The 23,232-nt window shown below is 34.6% G+C and overlaps 1 protein-coding gene across 1 annotated transcript in view; it reads left to right on the top strand.

Moving 5' to 3' along the window:
• The window catches only part of LOC141292438 (prolactin receptor-like), a 39,688-nt gene extending 18,024 nt beyond the window's left edge, over positions 1-21,664 (top strand). The window contains exons 2-9 of the mRNA XM_073824452.1: positions 1,554-1,647; positions 3,302-3,434; positions 5,386-5,555; positions 9,383-9,549; positions 10,625-10,766; positions 14,024-14,120; positions 14,841-14,910; positions 17,350-21,664. Of these exons, the coding sequence (XP_073680553.1) occupies positions 1,584-1,647; positions 3,302-3,434; positions 5,386-5,555; positions 9,383-9,549; positions 10,625-10,766; positions 14,024-14,120; positions 14,841-14,910; positions 17,350-18,330 (1,824 nt within the window). The 5' untranslated portion in view covers positions 1,554-1,583 and the 3' untranslated portion in view covers positions 18,331-21,664. The remainder of the gene's footprint in view (positions 1-1,553; positions 1,648-3,301; positions 3,435-5,385; positions 5,556-9,382; positions 9,550-10,624; positions 10,767-14,023; positions 14,121-14,840; positions 14,911-17,349) is intronic.
• Positions 21,665-23,232: the final 1,568 nt, after the last annotated feature.

Raw genomic sequence — 23,232 nt, 5'->3', positions numbered from 1 at the left:
TATATATACATATATATTATGTCATAAATATTCAACCCCTGTTTAACATTGTATTTTTTAAGTCTCTTGTTTGTGGTAGGGCACAATAACAATTGTGTTAACATCCAGTAAGTCTTTGGAAACTCTGTAACAAAATTTAACTAGCTTGAGCTGTAACACAGACAAAATTTGCCCATGAATGTGTTGAAGTTTAAGCTTAACATTGGAAATTTGTCAAGTTGAAAATTGTTTCCATAGACCTTTAAACCTTTGATTGGGGGCATGGATCTCCCTGCCTGTTTTATGAGTTCTGAAAGATTTACATGCCAATAGCAGTCTTTTTTTCTCATCGGCAGAAAGGTGATGGTAAAAAGCAGAGTTAAAACCTTTGCCTGAAGGTCTATGTCTTGTTGTAAACGTGCAGAAATAAACTATAAAACTGGTGGAAAAAATTCCACACTAAGAGATAGTGCTCTTTTACATGGTGCTTTGACCATGTAAAATGTAGAAAGTGGCAGTTTGATGACTACTGTATTTTTAACTGGTAGGCAGCTGGTTGCAAAACCTCATGAAATATAAATGGTAGCTTTCAAGTTTACAGTAACTAAATGAGTTGGGCTGGTCAGAATTGCTCTGTTCTCTTAAAACAAACAGAACATGATTTATATCATCCTTTGATAAGACATGCTGAAGGAACAAATAATGGAAAAAGTGTTGGTAAAAAAGAGTTAAGAAAGTGAATAGCTATTTTTTATGTCCAGTGAGTGACAAAGGACATATTTGATTATTGTGAAACCACCTCCCGTCGTGGTTACAACTATAAAACGTTATGTCTTCAGTTTGATGTACAGATAAAAACATTTGTGCAAAAACACCTCGTTCCAAGAAGAATGTTTCTACACAAACAAAAATGATCAAATCAGAAAAACAGCAAACAAAAACAAAGAAATAATCCAATGAATGCTAATTCAGAAAACATGTGACTTTATTTTATGTAAACTAGAACTGCACTTTTGTTTAATTGTGTTTAATGGAACAAAAATTTCTAGGAAATGGCTTATCTGACTCTGCTTTAGGGAGTCATTTTCAAGTGACAACAAAAGTTTTTTTTTTTCAAGTCGGTTTCATTGTAATGCTTCCTTGTTCTATATACAGTATGTTATGTTTACACTGAACACAGAAGGTTCATGAATACCTGAATCAATTACAGTTGCTGTATCCACTCTCTACAGCAACCTGTTTTAGTATGTCTTTTGTTGTTTATTTGCTTGACGTTTTTATTTATAAATATAAAATTTTATTAAAGTTCTATAAAGACGTCATCTGTATTGGTTTAGTGGCATATCAAAGGTGATATTGTCAATACATAATGTCCTTTTTATATTATGTCATAAATATTCAACATTGTTTATTAAACATTAAGTCACTTGTGTATATGGTTTGTAATTGTGTTAAAATACATAAGTCTTTACTAAAGATATGTTTTGTATTTTACAGTAACTGTTGAGTTCTTAATGTCAATGGAACTGTACAGATCTAAAATCTGACTTTCTTCAACTTTCTATCATTGACAGATCTAAGGAGTTCAGAAGCCATCAGGGACAATGAGAAAATCTGGCGCCGTGCTGGTTTTGACCTTTATTGCCGATTTAATATCACAAGCAGCAGGTGAGCAGTTTTAGAAGTTCTGTTATATTGCTTATGAACCTACAGTAAGCAGTAACCTGATTTTGGTGGTCAGTAATTTTTTTTATGAAGACGAAGTAGTAGTCAATACTTGGATTCAGCATTGATAAAATGACAGTAAAGACATTTATAATGCTACAGAAATATCAAGCAGCAACTATTTTCAACATTGTAATAATAAGAAAAATCAGCCTATTAGAATGATCTCTAAAGGATCATGTGATACTAAAGACTGGAGTAATGATGTTGAAAATTCAGCTTTGCATCACAGGAATGAATTACATTTTAACATATATTAAAACATTGAGTTATTTTAAATTGTAATAATATTTACTGTATTTTTAATCAAATAAATGCAGGCTGAGTGACTGGTTTGAAAAACATTAAAAAAATCTAATCGACCCCCAAACCTTCAAATGGTTGAGGGTATTGACTGGTCATCCATTTTTGTTTAGTTCAGTATTTTTTTTGTCTTTTTATCAATTTTTATTCAAGTGAAAATGGTGTAAATGATATGATCTCACTTACGATCTTACGATCAACCTCAGCTATTTAAGTAAAATGTTGGATCAAATTCTCAGGATGAGATATACAGTTGAGGTCAAAAGTTTACACCCCCCTTTCAGATTCTGCAAAATGTAAATTATTTTACCAAAATAAGAGGGATCATACAAAATGCATGTTATTGTTTATTTATCACTGACCTGAATAAGATATTTCACATAAAAGATGTTTACATATAGTCCACAAGAGAAAATAATTGTTACATTTATAAAAATGACCCTGTTCAAAAGTTTACACACCCTTGATTTTTAATACTGTGTTGTTACCGGAATGATCCACAGCTGTGTTTTTTGTTTAGTGATCATTGTTTGTCCTGAACAGTTAAACTGTCTGCTGTTCTTTAGAAAAATCCTTCAGGTGCCACAAATTCTTTGATTTTCCAGCATTTTTGTGTAGTTGAACCCTTTCTAGCAATGACTGTATGATTTTGAGATCCATCTTTTCATACTGAGGACAACTGAGGGACTCATATGCAACTATTACAGAAGATTCAAACACTCACTGATGCTCCAGAAGGAAACACAATGCATTAAAGCCGAGGGGTGAAAACTTTTGGACAGAGTGGAGATGTGTACATTTTTCTTATTTTGCTTAAATATCATATTTTTTGTCATTTGATACTGCCTTTTAGAGGCCACAGAAGATACTTACATGTTTCCCAGAAGACAAAATAAATTACATTTAGCCTGATCTTCAAATTCAAAAAGTTTTCACCCCCCAATTATTTTCTTTGGCAGACTACATGTAAACATCTTTTATGTGAAATATCTTATTCAAGTCAGTACTAAATTAACAATAATATGCATTTTGTATGATCCCTCTTATTTTGGTAAGAAAATTAACATTTTGCAGATTCTGAAAGGGGGGTGTAAACTTTTGACCTCAACTGTATGCTATGGTACTGAATAACTGCCATATATTTACAAGAATACCATGGTTGCTATTTATTAGTATCTTATGCATGTAATCATATGCATGCTTCAGACAGAAAAATACCTATTTTGCTAAATGTTACTGTAACATGATGTTGAATTCAACTAATGTATTCTGAATGGACAAAATATATCCATAGGTGTCAGTTCGCCAGGCAAACCCAGACTCACAAGCTGTCGCTCACCAGAGAAGGAGACCTTCACATGTTGGTGGGAGCCTGGATATGATGGAGGTCTGCCAACCACCTACGCCCTCTACTACCGTCTAGAAAAGTCAGTCATTCTTCTACCTTCTCCTATTCTATAGCTGAGAAGACATTTCTTATCTTGAGTGTAGGCTTATGTCTTTAATGATTGTCATTACTCCTCATTTCTGGCTTTCAGTGAGGTTTCAAAGGTCATGGCCTTTCCTCTAGTAATGCGCAGCTTAAACAGATATTTATGTTTCTCTGTTTCTGAGCACATATGTGGAATAATCAGAAAGACATACACACACACACACACATGCCCACACACTCTGTCAAATATAAACTCTTCAGATTTGCACCACAGAGCAGATCCTTGTTAGTGCCATAAAGTGTTATGCCAACATTACGGCGTTGAGATTCACCAAGTACTGTAAACAAACAGATCATACCTAATACTGTGTAATACTGCACCGAAAGGAGTTCATAGAATTCATTTTAATACAGTTGGATGTGTCGAATTCGGATATTTCAAGGCTACAATGATGAGTTACAGTATGAAATAAGCTTGTAATGTTATAGTCATTTCTTTCCTGCATGGACAAACACTGAATGAAGCATAATTTGCATCACCATAATGAAAACAAAACAAAACAAAAAAAACAATATTTTCTGACATTTTTTCCCAGAAAAGACTATTTGCATATAACTGAAATAAAAAAGATTTGTTTTGTCAACTTTGAGTACACTGGCATATACGCAACCGTTCAAAAGTCTGGAGGAGTCTCTTATGCTCACCAAGTCTGCATTTATTTATTAAAAAATACAGTAAAAACAGTAATAGTGTAAAAAATTATTAATAATTCAAATAACTGTTTTCTCTTTTTAATATATTTATAAAGCTGATTTTTCAGCATCATTACTCCAGACTTGAGCGTCACATGATCCTTCGAAAATCATTCTAAATGCTGAAACAAACAAACAAACAACAAACAATTACTAGAATAGATTTTTATAGAAATTATGATCATTTTTCAGGATTCATTGATGGGAAAACAAAAACAAACTAACAAAAACAGTGTTTATCTCTTTTTTGGTAAAAATATTTGTCACTTTTGATAAATTAATTTAATTTTTGCTTAATAGAAGTATACATTTTTTTGAAAAAAGTTTTAAAGGGAAAGTGGATTAGCATCAAAGTTCATAGACATTGACAAAATGCCTCAAAACTACTGTTTACTTTCAGAAAGACCCAAACATAATAAATGTTAAGTACACTGAGTTTAGTTAATATTTTATGGTATCAACAGGAGAATTACATATTGTTGGCATGTTTATCACCAAAATATTGTTTTCTACAGATTAGGAGTGGAAATTTTTGACTTTGGTTATAGATATATACACTGCCATTCAAAAGTTTGGGATCGGTAAGATTTTAGGTTTCCATTTACTTGATCAAAAATACAGAAAAAGTAATATTACGAAATATCTTTTCTAACAATACAAGTCTTTACTATCAATGTAACATCCTTGCTGAAGAAAAGTATTTATTTCTTTTAAAAAAAGAAAGAAAAAATGTACTGATCCCAAACTTTGACCAGTAGTGTATATTGTTAAAAAAAGATTTCTTTTTAAATTCTTTTTAACGTTTTATTCATAGAATCCTTAAAAAAGTATCACAGGTTCCAAAACAACATTGATAAATAAATAAGAATATTAAAATGATTTCTAAAGGATCATGTGACACTGAAGACTGGAGTAACGATGCTGAAAATTCAGCTTTGCATCACAGGAACAAATTATATTATAAAGTATATTAAAATAGAAAACCGGTATTTTAAATTGCAATAATATTTCACAATATTACAGTTTTTTTATGTGTTTTTAATCGGATAAACACAGCCTTGATGAGCAGAAAAGTCTTCTTTAACATTAAAAATCTGACTCCAAACTTTTGAACGACAATGTATGTATACATATATTTATTTAGTGTCCAAGTTTCAGTTAAGTAAAAATCTGTTGATATCTTTCATATTCAGCTCAGAGACGGTCTACGAGTGCCCAGATTACAGAACGGCTGGCAAGAACTCATGTTTCTTCAACAAAAACGACACATCACTTTGGGTCAACTACAACATCACCGTAGTGGCCACCAACGCCCTGGGAAAGAACATTTCAGAGCCTGTGGAGGTGGATGTGGTCTATATAGGTATGCTTATGCATTTCCAACAACTCATTTGTACTCTACTTATCTACGTCTCTATGTATATTTGTCTTTTTCCGCCCCTCTCCCCTTATGTTCTTTCTTGTATAATGTGTCATTTGTTTGTAATCTTGTGAATTAGTACATAAAAGACGGTAGAGATTGCAGATTTTATTGCAGTACAGTCATGAAGAATGTTATTACTGCCTGTTGGTTGTGAAACAACATTATTTTGCAGGTTGTAAAATATCACACACCATTTTCGACAGTCCTGCCAATGACTGTGTTATGCCAAAAGGAAAATTTCTTTACCAATTTAAAAAATTAAGAATAAGAATAAGATCTGATGATTTGTTCATTTAGTCCAACTCCGTCTTATCATTAACTCATATGTACAACTATAACCGAGACTAAACTTTAACTAATGTTTTTATTTATGCTGAAAGGGGCGAAAGAGTCATACACAATACAAAGCACACTTTCTGTTCTTTCTTTCTTCCTTCTTCAGCAAGTTTGCGTGCAAAGGTCACTTAGTTTGACCTTATTAGGTGTCGACTACTTTTTTTATCCTCAAACTGGAAGAAACTAGTTTGTGTGTGTGTTAAATCAATAGTTCACCAGAAAATAAAACCAAGTCATTTACTCACCCTCATGTTCCAAACCTGCATGAGTTTTTTAAATGAGATTAAAAATGAAATCTCACATCAACATTTTTTGATATAATCAAAGCATTAAATTACTGTTTTGTGAATGAGCAAATAAGATTTTAGAGTTACAATGGAGAGCAGTGACTTACATTTCAGACTGTTCCTCATACAAAGCTGTCGTTTGGCTTTAAAAGACTTGGTTTAAAGTGCAAGAGTCACTTTTATGGTGCTTTTTTTATCCTTTTTGGAGTTTGACTGAACCAGGTTACTGTATGTTACAATGTAAGAAAGAACAATATACAGGTTTGATAAAACAGTGTTTTCCCTTACAAAAATGTACCATGCTTTTATTGTAGCAAAAGTGTAACCATGTTTTTTTGCCGTATTGACTACCATTTGTATAACCAATGTTTTACTACAAATACCATGGTTAAACTATGGTTAGTGTAGCGAAACCCTACCATGATTTAACTATTAACCATAGTTTTTCTGGTTTATTTTTTTGTTAAAACCATGGTTACATTTTACATAAGGATATGTAAACGAAATTTTCAGGAAATTTTGGATTTTTTGCAAAACCTACTTTTGCGAACTAGCCCTAGGTTTTTCATCCGACCGGAACCAAACCAGTGCAGAAAGATTCTCTGGAGAGTAAATATCAATAATTATCAAAAAAAGGTCTAACTTTCAACTCGCCATCGCAAAGGGAAAAATGTTTGAAAGGGGCAGGGACACTTTTAGTAAAATGCCTATAACTCCTAAACTGAATGAGATAATTCCACAAAACTCAAAACTCAAGCTCAATCTGAGGTCAAAAATCGTGGAGCTTGGCCACTTGGGAAAAGGAAAAAAAGATGAAAAAAAGATGAAAAAAAAAAAAAACATTAAAATGGCTATACCTACGCAACCATTTGTTCTATCAGCATGAATATCGCTGTGCACCGTTTTGGTCCAAAGTACCACAAGTGTCTATAAGGACATTTGCAGACCCCCCCCCAAAAAAACAAAAAAAAAATATGGCCACCATTGGCTGATGATGTTTGAGGGTCTATGCGACATTGTTAACGTAGGCTGATCTGAACGAAACATGGTGGGCCTGTTTGACCCCCAAAGGTCTGAGTAATTTAAATTAAATCAGCCACTGGGGGAGCGATATTGCACTTTTCAAGGGTGTAAATGATTGTACTTTGTATAGTTTTTCCCCCACATACATGTGATATTCACATCATATGACAGAACTCCTCATTCTGGACAACTTTGCCTCTAGAACCACTGCTGTCAATCAAATTGTTCATTAAATATTCAAGATAATTTAAAACGCCTACTTTTGCGAACTAGTCCTAGGTTTTTTGCTCAATCTTAACAAAACCACTGCAGTATAATTCTCTAAACCCTCTAGATCCATAATTATCCAACATTATCACACTTTGGCAAGCTACAACAGGATCATTTTTTAAGGGACGTGGCCAATTATACCCAAAAGCCTATAAATCCTAAATGGCGACGGAGCCGGTTTGTTGGCTGCAGAAAACACTGGAACAGTCACATTTTCTGGAACTGGACGAGCGAATAACTTTGGTGGGGGTCCGGCAACAGCGGGACTCGTACACCGTCGTTTTCCTAGTTGTGCTAGGACGATTTCGGAGGCTCAGGTTTCAACTCAATCTTGGGCCGCGTCCGGCGGGGCGGCGGCCAGACGAGAAAAACGTCAGAAAGCGTTAGCCACGGGTGCCTCTCAGCAACGGTGAGAGGCCATGTTACGCAGCGCTGACGCGGCTTGGCGGGCCGACTTAGCACGCCGTCCAGCGGAGGGCAGACATAAGTGGGCTGCTATCGCCTCTTCTGAGCAGCTTGCGCGTTCCCGTTTTGGCGGGAAATGGAAATCCTCTTCCTCCTTCATGGCCCCCTCGTCAGCGGCGTTGATGAAAGCGGTGGCAGACAGCGGCCGCTTTACGTCCGGAACAGAGGCTGACGAGGTCGGTGAAGCAGGCGGGCGAACCGGCGAGCTTTGTCGGCTGGGGGAAGGATCCGGGGCCCGCTGGGCACGGCGCTTTTTACGGCGCGACACCGCGGCGGGCGGGGGAGCAGTCTCAGTGAAGAAGGCCAGGCGAGTCCTCAGAGTCGCCATTGGCATCTGCACGAGCCGTATGAAGGCATCTTTAAAAAGACGCTTTGCTCTTTTTAGAGAAACAGTGTATATCGCAGCAGCGACACACACTGTAGATTATAAAGGATATAGGCGCCGGAAAGCGCAGCAGGAAGGCACGGAAGGCGGCGTGGCCAGCAGCTTCAGTGGCTCGTCCCGCTGAGATGCTTGCAGTCGACGGCGGCTTCTTCTCCGGCTCCAGCGATGCGTGTGCTTCGCTTGAAGGATGAAAAATCAGATAATAGCTGCCTGTGAGCGGGTTTTATAGGCCTAGACCACGCCCTTTTAGGCGGGAAGCGACGCAAAGGGCGCAAAATGCCCCCATTGGATCTGGCGTCGCGCCAGGCCTCGATCTATAGGCTGCTGCAGTTGCCGCAGAGCAGCCAATAGGCGCGCAAGCTGTTTCGCCTATGTCTGTATGCTGCTGCAACGCGCTTTACATTATTTCAAAATTAAGGATAATTTTTGGCTTCAATATCTCGCAGAAAAGGATTTTCCCCTAGCGTAAGATACTTACGCAGTACGAGAGACCTCTCGTAAGAGAACTCAAAACTTCATAAAACTGGTTCAGTATATGCTATAGATGACTGTAAAGCATGCAACATTTTATTGGAAATTCGATCATAGGTGGTGCTATAACAGTCATAGATGTTAAATATCATCAGAATGCTATGGTAAATTACCTGGATTTGCCAAAAATGCTTTTTTAAATCATCGATTAACACAGTGTCTTTTTTCTTGTATGCTTAACTGCCTAAAGCGCTTGAACCCCGGTAATTGCTATTTGGAGCTTTATTCTATTTGCGTTCATCTTCAGTGTCTCTGACTTCTGTTAACTGCCGTTTACAGTTGGTTTATTTGGCCAGTTGTGTGTCATTAACGGTTTCCTAACCATCGGTCAGAAGTGTATTCAGTCAACAGGGATCTCCTCTCAATTCACAACGCTCTTTATGTTGTACTGGTATGCTGCAAAATATTGCGCCCTTGTATTTTTTCTCATGGACCTCTGTCCTGTTTTGTCCTTTCCTTTTCACCCGCAGTTCAACCAAACACTCCAGAAAACGTGACAGCGGTGGTGGTTAATGACGACCAGGGTCCGTTCGTGAGAGTGTCCTGGGAGAAACCTCGAACCGCAGACACCCGCTCGGGGTGGATCACGCTGCTTTACCAGCTACGAATTAAACAAGAAAAAGATCAAGAATGGGAGGTGGGTTTGAAAAACACACAGCTTTTTGTCTTTAGAAAATGTTTAATTATCATGTAGCACTTTAACTAGAATTAATTCTAGATAGTATCGAAATGGGCTTTTGTTATCATATCATTGCTATTTGGGCAACTATAACACACAACATGCTTGTCTTTCTTGATGTTTTGGACTAGTATTGCCAACCAACTTGTTGAGTGCGAGCTTACAAGTTAGAAAATAGTTAACAGTGGCTGTTGTTTGTTTGTGACTTTATCCGAGATCTTAAATGAATGGAATGCTAAGGGCAAGTGAGTCAACATTATTAAATCAGCTGTTGCACAAAGCCGTTTAATCATTGACTGTCCCAGTCTGGGTTCATGTCTTCATTAGTCTGCAGAAACCTAAGGGAGGCTAGATGTGCAGAACAACAGAGACTAGATCAAACCAGATTTTTCACCCTAAAGGTTGTGCTTCAGTAACGCAGAGGCATGAACAATAATTATTGCCTAGTGACAGAGTAACCCGAGCATGCTAGTATTGGCTTAATGAACGGAGATGATGTAATCGTCATGAATTTACGTGCTAACTGGATAAATATTTAACTAAAATAAAATTAAAGTTGTGTTCAAATCAAATCAGAGTAGAAGTTGACATTTTGCGAAGCAACAAATACAGTGTGATATTTGTATTGTTGTTTAATATCATATGATTTGAAATCAATTTTATTCAAATAAATAGAGATTTAGTTAAATGCAATGGTAAAGTAGTTTGTCCTCTCTTTATGTCTGTGTAGGAGTATGATGTTGGCATCTATTTCGATCTGAAGCAGACATTAACAAATTGTGCAATCTGCAACAAATGAAGTGTTTATTATGTGTATTTTTATTTAACGTTTTATCTTTTTTTTTTTAAATATATTTATTATAAAACTATTAATACAATTACAATTATTAATAATAATAAATGTAATTTTTAGACCTGTAAAATGTAAATAGAAGTAGTTAGGAATCTCATATACACGAGTTATGTAAATTGCATAAATATTTTTCTCATTTTTCATATTGATTTATGCATTTTCTGTTTCTTTTTTATGTAGGAATATGATGCTGGCATGCAGAAGTACTACAATGTGTTCAGCCTTCACCCCGATAAGGAATACATGGTACAAGTGCGATGTAAACCCGATCATGGTTTCTGGAGTGAGTGGACCCAAACCACTTACGTCAAAATGCCCGACTGTGAGTTTTTTATTTTTCTTCTTTATTTTAAGTAAACTTGATTGTTATAAATATTTTGGGGAGAATTTTTTGCTTTAAATTTTTTATAATATTTTTAGTATTATTTAAAAAAATGCTGTAGGTAAAAAAAAGTTAGTGTAGTTAGTATAGTAACAAACATTTCTTATATTAAATTAATTTAATTATTATTAAATTGTATTATCAGCATAACAATTTCAGATTATTATTATTTTCAGACTTTTGAACTTTATATACAGTTGAAGTCAAAAGTTTACATACACCTTGCAGAATCTGCAAAGTGTTAATTTGACCAAAATAAGAAGGATCTTACAAAAATGCATATACTTTTTTATTTAGTACTGACCTGAATGAGATATTTCACATAAAAGAAGTTTACATATAGTCTACAAGAGAAAAGATTTGTTGAATTTATAAAAACAACCCTGTTCAAAAGTTTACATACACTTGATTCTTAATACTGTGTTGGTACCTGAATGATTCACAACTGTGTTTTTTTTTGTTTAGTGATAGTTGTTCATGAGTCCCTTGTTTGTCCTGAACCATTAAACTGCCTGCTGTTCTTCAGAAAAATCCTTCGGGTCACATAAATTATTTGGTTTTTCAGCACTTTTGTGTATTTGAACCCTTTCCAGCAATGACTGTATGATTTTGAGATTCATCTTTTCACACTGAGGACAACTGAGAGAGACTTATGCAACTATTACTAAAGGTTCAAATGCTCACTGATGCTTCAGAAGGAAACGTGATGCATTACAAGGCTTTTGGAATTTGAAAATCAGGGCAAATGTAACTTATTTTGTCTTCTGGGAAACATGTAAGTATCTTCTGTAGGGCAGTACTAAATAAAAAAAAATGTTCACATCTTCCTTCTTTTCAAAAGTTTTCACCCCCGGCTCTTAAAGCATGTTTGTCCTCAAAGGATGAATCTCAAAATCATACAGTCATTGTTGGAAAGAGTTCACCTGGGAACTGAAGGATTTTTCTGAAGACCAGCAGGCAGTTTAACTGTTCAGGACAAACAAGGTACTCATGAACAACTAGCTGTCACTAAACTCAAGTGCGTCAACTTTCGAACAGGGTCATTTTTGTAAATTCATCTATTCTATATGTAAACGTCTATGTGAAATATCTTATCCAGGTCAGTACTAAATTAAAAATAACATGCATTTTGCATTTTGTATGATCCCTCTTATTTTGGTAAAATAATTAGCATAATTAGCATATTCTGCAAGGTCTATGTAAACTTTTGACTCTAACTGTAAATATAGATGTAAGACATTGAAAATGCCAGCCCCCAGTCATTTCAAATGTGCACCAGGAGTGATCTGAAAAATGGTCACATTAGACACAAGCGAAATGTCTAGTCCAATAGGTTGAGGCATGCATGAAGCCCATGAAATTATCATCCAGCACGGCCAGAGAGCCATTTCAGGACCACAGTCTGTGGCTCCATGGTCTCCCCCTGAGCCTGAGAACAAATCTGCTCTACGTATACTAGAGGGAATACCAACAGGCCTTCAGTTCCTCCAGGGAGTTATGAACTCATCTTCACCCGGCTAGCACAACCTCAGCAGCGCACATTTTGAGCCGCAGCTCTGGCTGGGCCTCAGTTGCCCTGTAGCTTCTACGGAAAGTTAGGCCCGGTGGGAGTCGCACCTGACGGCGGCAAGCATGAAATAGAGCAAAATGAGTCAGAGATCAGCCTGTTTCCAGCTCACAGCGTTTTTGAAAACCACACTGTTCCTACTTTAGATTTTTTTTTTTCATAATTTTTAAAAGCAGTGACCCAGTTTTACCCACTGTTTATCCTGTTATTCTTTCTAAAAATGTTAGATGACACCCTAGTTTAATTTGTCATAAGTGGAAAAACTAATTGCAGTAGAGATGTAGGGGTGAGTGTGCCGAGGGGGGGGGGGGGGTTGTGTTTATTTCTTGAAAACCATAGAAGAAATTGGTCATGTGACCACACACTTTTGAAGAGCCATCCAATTTACCTATCCCCCAAAGAAGAGAGACACATGGCATGAGGGCTAAGCACATTTTAGCTCAAAAAACTGTTTTTTGCCTTGCAAAGTAAAATGTATATGATCAAGGTTTTTTGATTGTTGCGTCTGAACAATTATAGACAAGTTTGAAAATATTTCACACATATTTTAGTGCTTTAGTAGGCACTAAACAGTATAGACTGAGTGAGTATAGAGTATAGACTCACAGTGAGTCTATACAGTTAGCATATTGTTAGCTCTAAACTGCTGGATCATGCTAGTCTTTCAAAATTGTTGGGCTGGGGTGATTTGTGCCAACGGGGCAGGGTTAAGTTGAGCCAGTGGGATGTTAAGTAGTAGACCATCTAGACCAGGGCTGACCAACCCTGTTCCTGGAGATCTACCTACCTGCAGACTTTAGTTCCAGTCCTGCTTCAACACAGCTGTCTGCGATTATCATGTGCTACCTAAGAGATTAATTAGCTGGTTCAGAGGTGTTTGATTAGGGTTGGAGCTGAACTTTATAGGATGTTAGATCTCCAGGAACAGGGTTGGGCATCCCTGATCTAGACCTACATACCCACAGGGGATAATGTGCATGAGGAGATGAGCGTGCCTCATCAGTGTTTGATTTATCTGCCTTTTGTCAGTTTTTTAAGTGGCCTAAGTCACAATGGGATGTTCAGAAATGTTCAGAAAAAAGTGACATTTTCCTTATATGTTACATAATTGACAGACAGTGTTTTGTTGACAGACAGCATTCTAATTATTCACAAATATCATATATTGTATATTTGAGTTTTTTTGTGTTTTCCGAAAAAGTAGAAAATATGACATGCCAGTAGTTTAATAGGGTAGCGATATCTAAATAAACCTTAAATGAGTAATTTTGTATTGGATTTGTCTTGATTTTATATAACATCACAGTTCATGACATTAAAATGTTCTTTTTTATTTCAAAAATCACTGGCACAATTTACCCCAATGTATTCTCCCCAAAGGCACAACTTACCCCGCACCGGGCGCAAGTTGTGCCACGAGACCACTTTTTTTCTGAAAGCTATAATTCTGAAGCAGTTTATTTCAGATCCAAAGTTATTGTTCCCAGGGATGCACAACATCCTGAAATATATGTACATGCTTAAATTGGCTTCACTATAAAGTCACTTTGAGTAAAAACTGGCACAACTCACCCCACTCTCCCCTACTCTATTCATCACTATTTTCTGATTTTGTGTTTGTGATATGTAGATATACCCAGAGAGCGTTCACTGTGGATCATGATCGCGATATTCTCTGTCTTCATCGTCCTCATCCTCACCTGGACGCTAAACGTGAAACGAAACAGGTGCGTTTTTATATTTATTTATTCTTTTTTACTTAATTTATGTTTTAGTTTTCCTATATATTTTATCATTATACTGCTGTTTGATATCTCATTTGATTAGTTTTGCATTTTATTCTATATCATTTTATACCATCATTTGCCAATTCATGCCTCTTAGTTTAATTAAAATCGAATTTGCTCTGAACAGTTATATATATTTTATTGCTGACAAATACTCATTATGTAGGATTATTTATTATATTATTAACTGCCATTAGAGGATTGATCCAGATCTTGCAGTTCACTTTACTCTCAAATGTAGTTTTTAGGCCAGTTTCTCTCAGCACAGATTTAAATAGACAAAGATAGACTAATTACATTGTCAGATAATGTGAGGCATTTTTAACAGTACAAGGACGAACGGGATCCAAAATTAATCTCTTAATCCTGTCGGGACACGTGGAAGCTTTTGTTCCGTATTCTGGATAAGTCCCCTTTCAGTATCCATAGTGCTTATATTATGATTATGCAGAAAAACATTTGTTGATAGACATTGATCTTAACTGTGAACTGACCTAGAAATTAAGACAATTACTAATTAACTTCCAAACACCTCAAGGAAAAATGATAATTTGAAGTTAGGGCAATTTTTAAGTACAAGTATATAAACCATTTATTTAACCATTAAAAAACAGTTCAATATCAACTAAATCTTATTCTGTTTTTTATGTCTGTATTCAGTGTGAAGCTTTGTTTGCTGCCTCCTGTTCCTGGACCAAAAATCAAAGGATTTGACAAACAACTGCTCAAGGTAATAGAAAGATCACTCATGCATCTCAGAAAAGTATGGAAGCCCCTTTCCGCCACTGAATAAAAAAAAAAAATAATAATAATACTAAAAAAAGGTTATTGCAACTTCTCACAATTCTGAAAATTCTTTTGCGTGATACAAACTTGCAATTTTGACTTTTTTCTCAGAATTGTGAGATATAAACTCGCAATTGTGAGTTAAAAAGTCTGAGTTGCGAGACACAGTCACAGTTCTGAGAAATAAAGTCATAATTCGGAGAAATTAGGTCTAAACTCACAATTCGGACTTTTTTTCCTCAGAATTGCGAGTTTATATCTCAAAATTGCAGAATAAACTCGCAATTCTGAGAACGTATCAGTCCCCCCCTCCAAACTGGACTTTTTAACTGAGATTTTTTTTTTTTAATTGTGAGAAAAAGTCTGAAATGTGAAATATAAACTTGCAATTGCGAGAAAAAAAGTCAGAATTCCCAGAATCAAACTCACATTTGCAAGATTATTTCTTGTAATTCTGACTTTATAACTCACAATTGCAAGTTTATATCACACAGTTCTGAGATTTAAAGTCATAATCCTGAGAAATTTAGTCAAAAAATATAAACTCAACTCTGAAAAAGTCCGAATTGTGAGATGTAAACTCGCAATTGCAAGAAAAAAAGTCAGAATTGCATGATATAACATCAGTCTCCACCTCACAATTCTGAGAAAAAAATCTAAACTGTGTGGAAAAAAGTCAATTGTGAAATCTAAACTTGTATTTGTGAGAAAAAAATTCTGAATTTTCAGAATTTATATTTTGTATAATTAATTTCTCAGAATTATGACTTTATTTCTCAGAATTGTGAGTTTATATCTCACAATTCGGAGAAAAAAGTCAGAATTGTGAGATAAAATGTTGCAATTGCCATTTCTATTTTTTAATTCAGTGGCAGAAACAAGCTTCTATAGAAAAGGCTTGTGTCAAATCAAATTTGACATTTTTCAGGGTAGATTTAAGGTAGACTCCATAATTGCAACATTTTTGGTGAGTTTTAACAGCATGTTTAATAGGATCTTAGCTTTTGTGTGTTCCTTCAAACAGCTGATGGCACGCATGTTTGAATGCTGTTAAGTATTTTATTACACCCTCATTGCAAGTTAATTTCAGCCAAGTCTCATTTATTTATATAGAGCTTTGTACAATAGAGATTGTGTCAAGGCATCTTCACTGTAACAAACAGGAAAAGAACAGTGTTGCAGAATTCCTGAAACAGCTCTACTCTCTTCAAACAAAGCAGTTTTCTGTCAGTCAAGCATGGTAAATTTAAGTGACCAACCTTAAAATGAATGAAAAATGCGGAACTCTTGATCGCATTGATTCATATAGAAATATAGGACTCAATTTGGTCTGTGAAATATTGCAATACTAAATGTCTCCATCCAGCTCATTTTTTGTTTTCATCTAATAGTGTCCGTGAAGTTAATACTACTACTAAATATTAAAGGAACACTCCACTTTGTTTGGAAATAGGCTCATTCTCCAACTCCCCCCGGAGTGAATAAGTTGAGTTTTTACAATTTTGAAATCCATTCAGCCGTTCTTCTATTCTGGCGATATCACTTTTAGCATAGCTTAGCATAAATCATTGAATCCTATTAGACCAATAGCATCGCATTCAAAAATGACCAACAAGTTTCCATATTTGTCCTTTTTAAAACTTGACTCTTCTGTAGTTATATCGTGTACTAATTACCGGCGGAAAATGTAAAGCTGCGATTTTCTAGGCTGATAAGATTAGGAACTACACTCCCATTCCAGCGTAATAGTCAAGGAAGTTTGCTGCCGTAACATGGCCGAAGCAGGCGCAGTAATATCACGCAGCACATGTGCAAATGCTAACCTAGCTGGGAACTAATTTTAGGCACTGCGTGATATTACTCTGCCTGCTGCGTCCATATTATGGCAGCAAACTTCCTTGACTATTACGACTATTAGCTCCTAATCTTATCAGCCTAGAAAATCGCAGCTTTACATTTTCCGCCGGTAATTAGTACACAATATAACTACAGAAGAGTCAAGTTTTAAAAAGGACAAATATCGAAACTCGTTGGCCATTTGTGAACGTGATGCTATTGGTCTAATAGGATTCAATGATCTATGCTAAGCTATGCTAAAAGTGATATCACCAGAACAGGAGAACCGCTGAATGGATTTCAAAATGGTAAAACTCAATTTATTAAAATTGGAGAATGAGCCTATTTCCAAAAAAAGTGGAGTGTTCCTTTAACCCCAAATGAGCAAACCAAATTCAAGAAAAACATATGTACTTTATATCCCATAAAATGTCTCACAAGTTAATTATTTGTGAGGCATGTGCTCAGGATATAGAAGTTTTGATATCTTTCTTCATACAACATTTTTGATTGCAGTATCTCACTTGCTTTACTTGCTTTTTTACAGAGCGGGAAGTCTGAGGAAGTTTTCAATTCTCTGGTGATTCAAGGATTCCCTCCAACCACCGATTATGTCGACTTAATGGTAGAGTACCTTGAGGTGTACGACAATGAGGAGCAAGAGTTGGTATTGGATGGTAAAGATCTATCAGAGGACTGCATGAAGTCCAAAAGCCCGTTGGACAGCGACTCAGGCCGGGGAAGCTGTGACAGTCGCACTCTGCTTTTGGAGAAGTGCATAGAGAGACGGGAAGGAAGCAGGAGCGATCAACATCAATACAGCCAGCATGGAGAAACAAGCTGGGCCTCTAGTGAATGTAGTGAAAGCCAGGGTCCTGAACCTGGTTCTCCGGAGTCCACCGATGGACGCGCCAAGACCTGGCCTGACGTGTTTTCATCTCCCCAACTGCAATCTCGCCACCATTACCAGAATGGAGCAGTGAAACCGGCCTACCATAGCGTCCCAGAGATCCTCAGCCATTTGTCACCACTCGCAACACCAAGCAACTACCACCAACTACCACTGCAACAGGAGGGCCACTTCAGTAAACCACCCTGCCGACATTCTCAAAGCTACAACCAGTTTAACCTGGACATCGTTGATGCTCCTGCTCCTGGCGTGTCTCAGTCGCATTCTTCGGAATATGTAGAGGTGCAAACGGTCGACCCGCAGAATATGCTACTGCTTAGGCCGCTTTCAGATGCAAACCATGAACCCGAAGCATTGGATTATGCAGGGGAGGACTACAGTAGGGTCAAAGAAGTGATATCAAACAATGTTCTGCTTCTGCAGAGAGAAACGTCCCATCAGTTCGTGAACGATTACAGCCAGGACTTGGACAGCCAGGCTGATCAATGCACAATCCAGCAATCACCTCATCCATGCAAACCTGCCGTCCAACAATCGAACACTGGCATGCCACAGGAAGTCATGAGGGTGATGGGAAATGGTTATGTAGATTCAACAGTCTTAATGCCAACCTACTAGCACATAGTGGTTCAGTGCATTGCATGAATGCCATCTGCCTCAAATGCATCACAGACTATAAGCTGACCACAAAACCACTAAACTGTCAACAGCTCTTGCCAAGCCCTAAAAGAAGCGCTTTTCTCCCTCACAGATCTTGCCACAGTGGTTTAATGAAGAGGATTTATATTTATAAGAATATTTACGTTTAATTAGATTATATTAGCAAGAGGGTCTTGTTTCAGAGCTGAGGTCTGAACTGGGTCTGTGCGCTGTGAACTTTTACATTGCATACTTTAATGTAAAAACATAGGTTCTTATTGGCTTTGAAGGTTTCGTGAGGAATCTTTAACGTCCATGCAACTGTTCAATTGCACAAAAGGTTCTTTATAGTGGAGAAAGGGAAAAGGAACTTAAATGTTCTTTGGGGAACCTAAATATGGCTAAATATTGAACCATTTTTTAAGAGTGTGAGAAGTCATCGATTTTGTTTCTTTGACAGATTGTGTATTTTGATGAGGTGATACTTATAAAGACCAAACATTTTTTCATTACACTTAAAAGTACTGTTTTAGATCAAGTCTTTAAAGTTAACATGAAACCGAAATGAATGATACACATTTCTGCAAAATTCACTCAAATCCTTCTCAATTTTGATACAATTTATATTTGTTCTTTCGACTTTATGTTAGTAATTAGCCAAATAGGTATTCAGGCCTTGGAATTTATTGGAAATGTCATTGAAAGCCTACATTTCACTAAATTCTTCTATATTTTTATGCCGTTTTGCTCAAAAATACAATACCAGTCAAACGTTTTGGAACAGTAAGATTTTTAAAGAATTCTCTTCTGCTCACCAAGCCTGCATTTATTTTATCCAAAATACAGCAGAAGTAGTAATATTGTGAAATATTTTAGCTTTTTAAAATAACTGCTTTCTGTTTGAAAATAGTTAAATGTTATTTATTCCTGTGATACTCCAATGTTCAGTGTCACATGATCCTTCAGAAATCATTCTAATATACTGATTTGCTGTTCAAGATTTTATTTATTATTATTATCAATATTTAAAACAGTTGAATACATTTGTTTCAGAATTCTTTGATGAATAGAAAGATCCAGAGATCAGCATTTATAGAAATGAATACTTTTATTTACCAAGGATGCTTTAAATTGAATAAAAGTGATGATATAAGCATATAGTTTTACAGACGATTCTATTTCAGATAAATGCTGTTCTTCTGAACTTTCTATTCATCAAAGAAACCTAAAAATGTTCTACTCAGCTGTTTTTAACACAATAATAATAATAATAATAATAATAAATGTTTTTAAGCAGCAAATCAAAATATTTGAATGATTTCTGAAGGATCATGTGACTGGAGTAATGATGCTAAAAATTCAGTTATGAAATCACAGAAATAAATTATATTTTACAATATATTCAAATACAAAACAGTTATTTTAAACAGTAAAAATATTTCAAAATTGTACCATTTCTGCTGTACTTTGGATCAAATAAATGTAGACTTGGTGAGACTTTTTTTAAAAAACATCAAAAAAATCTTACTGTTCAAAAACTTCTGACTAAAAATGACAAGTCCTCGAAAGTTAACATGAAATGGCATTTACAACTCATATTTAGAGATTCATGAGATTTGAAAACTTAGCACTTAGCATAGTTGCCCTTCAGCAAACCACTATGCATTATATTATTGTATGTATTTTGCATCATGGCACTGTTACGTGTTCAAAGCCACTACTTTTTTATGCCGCTGTTCACTCCTAAACTACATGGTATATATATAAACTGATCTTGAGTATTATCAAAACCTTTGCTTGATGCAATTCACAACACATCAAATTTTAAATATAATGGCAATTATTTATATAAACACAAGAGCATTATTTGCAATCAGAGTTGGGTTATTCTTACTGTAATTCTACTGCAAACATAGTATAATCTCAGCCATAAGTTTTAATGTGTTTGCTTATTAATGGTACACTAATGAAAAAGTAACTAAATGAAAAGGGATTTGAACTGATTGTAAACTCTTATAATTTTAAAGAATTTGCTTTTGATATTTACAGCTCTCAGGTGGAGGAAAACATTAACACTCCTGCAGAATGTATGTATTATAAATATTATTGGCACTGATTTTAAACACAAAAGAACAGATTTAAAACTGCCAGCATTCAAATATTGTTTCTGTGAATGTTAACCTTGTGAGAATCTATTTTTCCAAGACTGTATATCCTTAAATCGTAGGTAGCCATTTAATCAGCACTGCATATTTTTACGTTTGATATAAAAAAGAAATTCTAAAAATATTTTTTAAATTAGAGATTGGCATATATGCATTTAATCCAACCAAGCAGATATCTTGTTCATTTGCAAATCACTAAACATTAAACTAGTTACATGGAGACAAGGAAAATTTTAGCCCTTGCCGGTGCAAGAGTCAACCTCCACATGTTGCCTTATTTTATGCATAAATCTCTGAAAGCAGAGTAAGACTGAGGTGTATTTTTTGGAAAGGGTCATTTACTAAATATATATATTTATGTCTAAAGTTGCATTACGCGTACATGTAAATATACAATAATTATTCAATTGTTATATATAATATAGAAATGCATTTATATGTAACCTATGGATAATTTGTATACTGATACATAGCTCTGATAGCATGCATAAATCATCCCACCTAACTGTTGATTTGTAAGTAGCGTAAGATTTTGTCATATCTTTGTTGTTCAACAGTCATATGTTCTCAGTTTCAAGGATAATACATCTGCATGGGAAATCATAATTTCTTTTAATAGATTTGAACAGATTTCTAACTCAGGCAATGGCAAATCTACAAAATGCGTGTTTGCAAGAGTATCTAATTTAATGTGAAGCCTCAGGGCAACAGTGTGAAATAATATTTCAGTCTATTTCATTTGAGAGCAAGATATTTTACAGTAAAGAAAATGCATATGCATTAATGTCCAGAGGATGATTATATTCTCATTTAGAGATTAAAACATTCCAACTCAAACCCAAAACCATTTGACTAAAAGAATTGTTCAAACCACAAAAATGTGTTTGTTATACACTATTATTACTATATATATATATATATATATATATATATATATATATATATATATATATATATATATATAAAAAAAATTATGTTGTGGTTGTCTTTACTGTGTTTTTCTTTACTGTCAAGTCACTGGAGGTGCTGAAATGAAATTTGTGATATTAACCTATGTGAGAAATACATCTTGTGTGCTCTAATGTGTTCTGCCATGAACATTATTTGTGAAATCACTTGCAAAACTATTAAAACATATGCACAGATTGTTTCATAGGTGTTGGAGTGGTTCTTCTGAGAATTACTTTTTATTTTGCAGTAAAACATTTAACCAAAACCATTATTGTTAATGCAGAGTAATGCATACTAAAATAATAGAATGATCACAACATTTATTCTAATTCAGCTTTTATGATCTATTATGATTATTTATTTATTGCTAAATAGTCACAAAAAGTGATGTGTATATACTGTGTCTCCAGAGTTTTGCAATTGATTTCTTGACTATTTTAGATTATCATAGTTTATTATTTAAAGTTTGGGATCAGTAAGGTTTTTAATATTTTTAAAGAAGCCTCTCATTACTCCAGTCCTCAGAAATCATTAATATGTTTTTTTTTTATTACTTTTATTATCAATGTTGGAAACGGTTGTGCTGCTTAATTTTTTTTTTTTTTGGAACCTGTGACTTGTTTTTTCAGGATTCTTTGATGAATAAAAAGTTAAAAAGAGCAGCATTTATTCCAAACAGAAATATTTTCTAGCAACATAAGTCTTTACTATCACTTTAACACATCCTTACTGAATAAAAGTATTAATTTCTTTCAAAAGAAATAAAACATTTACTGACCCTAAACTTTCAACAATAGTGTAAATTGTTGCAAGAGAGGTCTATTTTATATAAATGCTGTTCTTGTTTTATTTCTCTAAGAATCCTGAAAAAAAGTATCACAGATTCCAAAAACAAATATTAATTTTATTAATTCATTTCACTTCAATTTAATTTCACTTTATTGTTGGAATTTCTTCCAAAAATTGTCATATCGTTTACTACCATATCTTTAACCATTTTTTTCTTTTTTTATCATTTGGAAAACTTTGCTTTCATGTTTTTTTTTTTTCTACATACATATACATATACATATACATATACATATATATATGTATGTATGTATGTATATGTATATATATATATATATATATATATATATATATATATATATATATATATATATATATATATATATATATTTTTTTTTTAATTAAAAAAACATTCAAAAGTTTGGGATCAGTAAGATTTTTTAAAAAAATCAGCTTTTTTTAATTAAAAAAATAAACGCAGCACAACAGTTTTTTACACTTTATAATAAATCATCATATTAGTATGAATTCTGAAGGGTCATGTGACACTACATACTAGAGTTATGATGCTGAAAATTCAGCCTTGCATCACAAAAATTAATTACATTATAAAGTATATTAAAATAGAAAACCACTATTTTAAATGGCAATATTTTTTCACAATATTACGTTTTTTTCTGTATTTTTAATCAAATAAAACGACATGATGCAGAAAACTCTTTAAAGTCTTTAAAGTGTTCCAAATGATTAAAAAAAAGAAATTGTTAGTTGTGTTATTATTATAAAAAGCCTTATGGCCATATATTTACAGTCTACAGTATATCTACAGTATTTTATATTCTGGACATTTACATTTGTTAATTTATTATTAGCATTTATCATAGACACAATATAAAGAACTAAACAATTTAGATTTTATAAACTTTTAGCCATATATTAAATAATTAAATAGAACATAAGATAATATTCAAACTCT

The sequence above is a fragment of the Garra rufa genome, chromosome 19 (genome assembly GCF_049309525.1).
Source record: "Garra rufa chromosome 19, GarRuf1.0, whole genome shotgun sequence".
In the NCBI taxonomy this organism is placed as follows: domain Eukaryota; kingdom Metazoa; phylum Chordata; class Actinopteri; order Cypriniformes; family Cyprinidae; genus Garra; species Garra rufa.
This window is presented reverse-complemented; position numbering and strand designations above follow the sequence as displayed.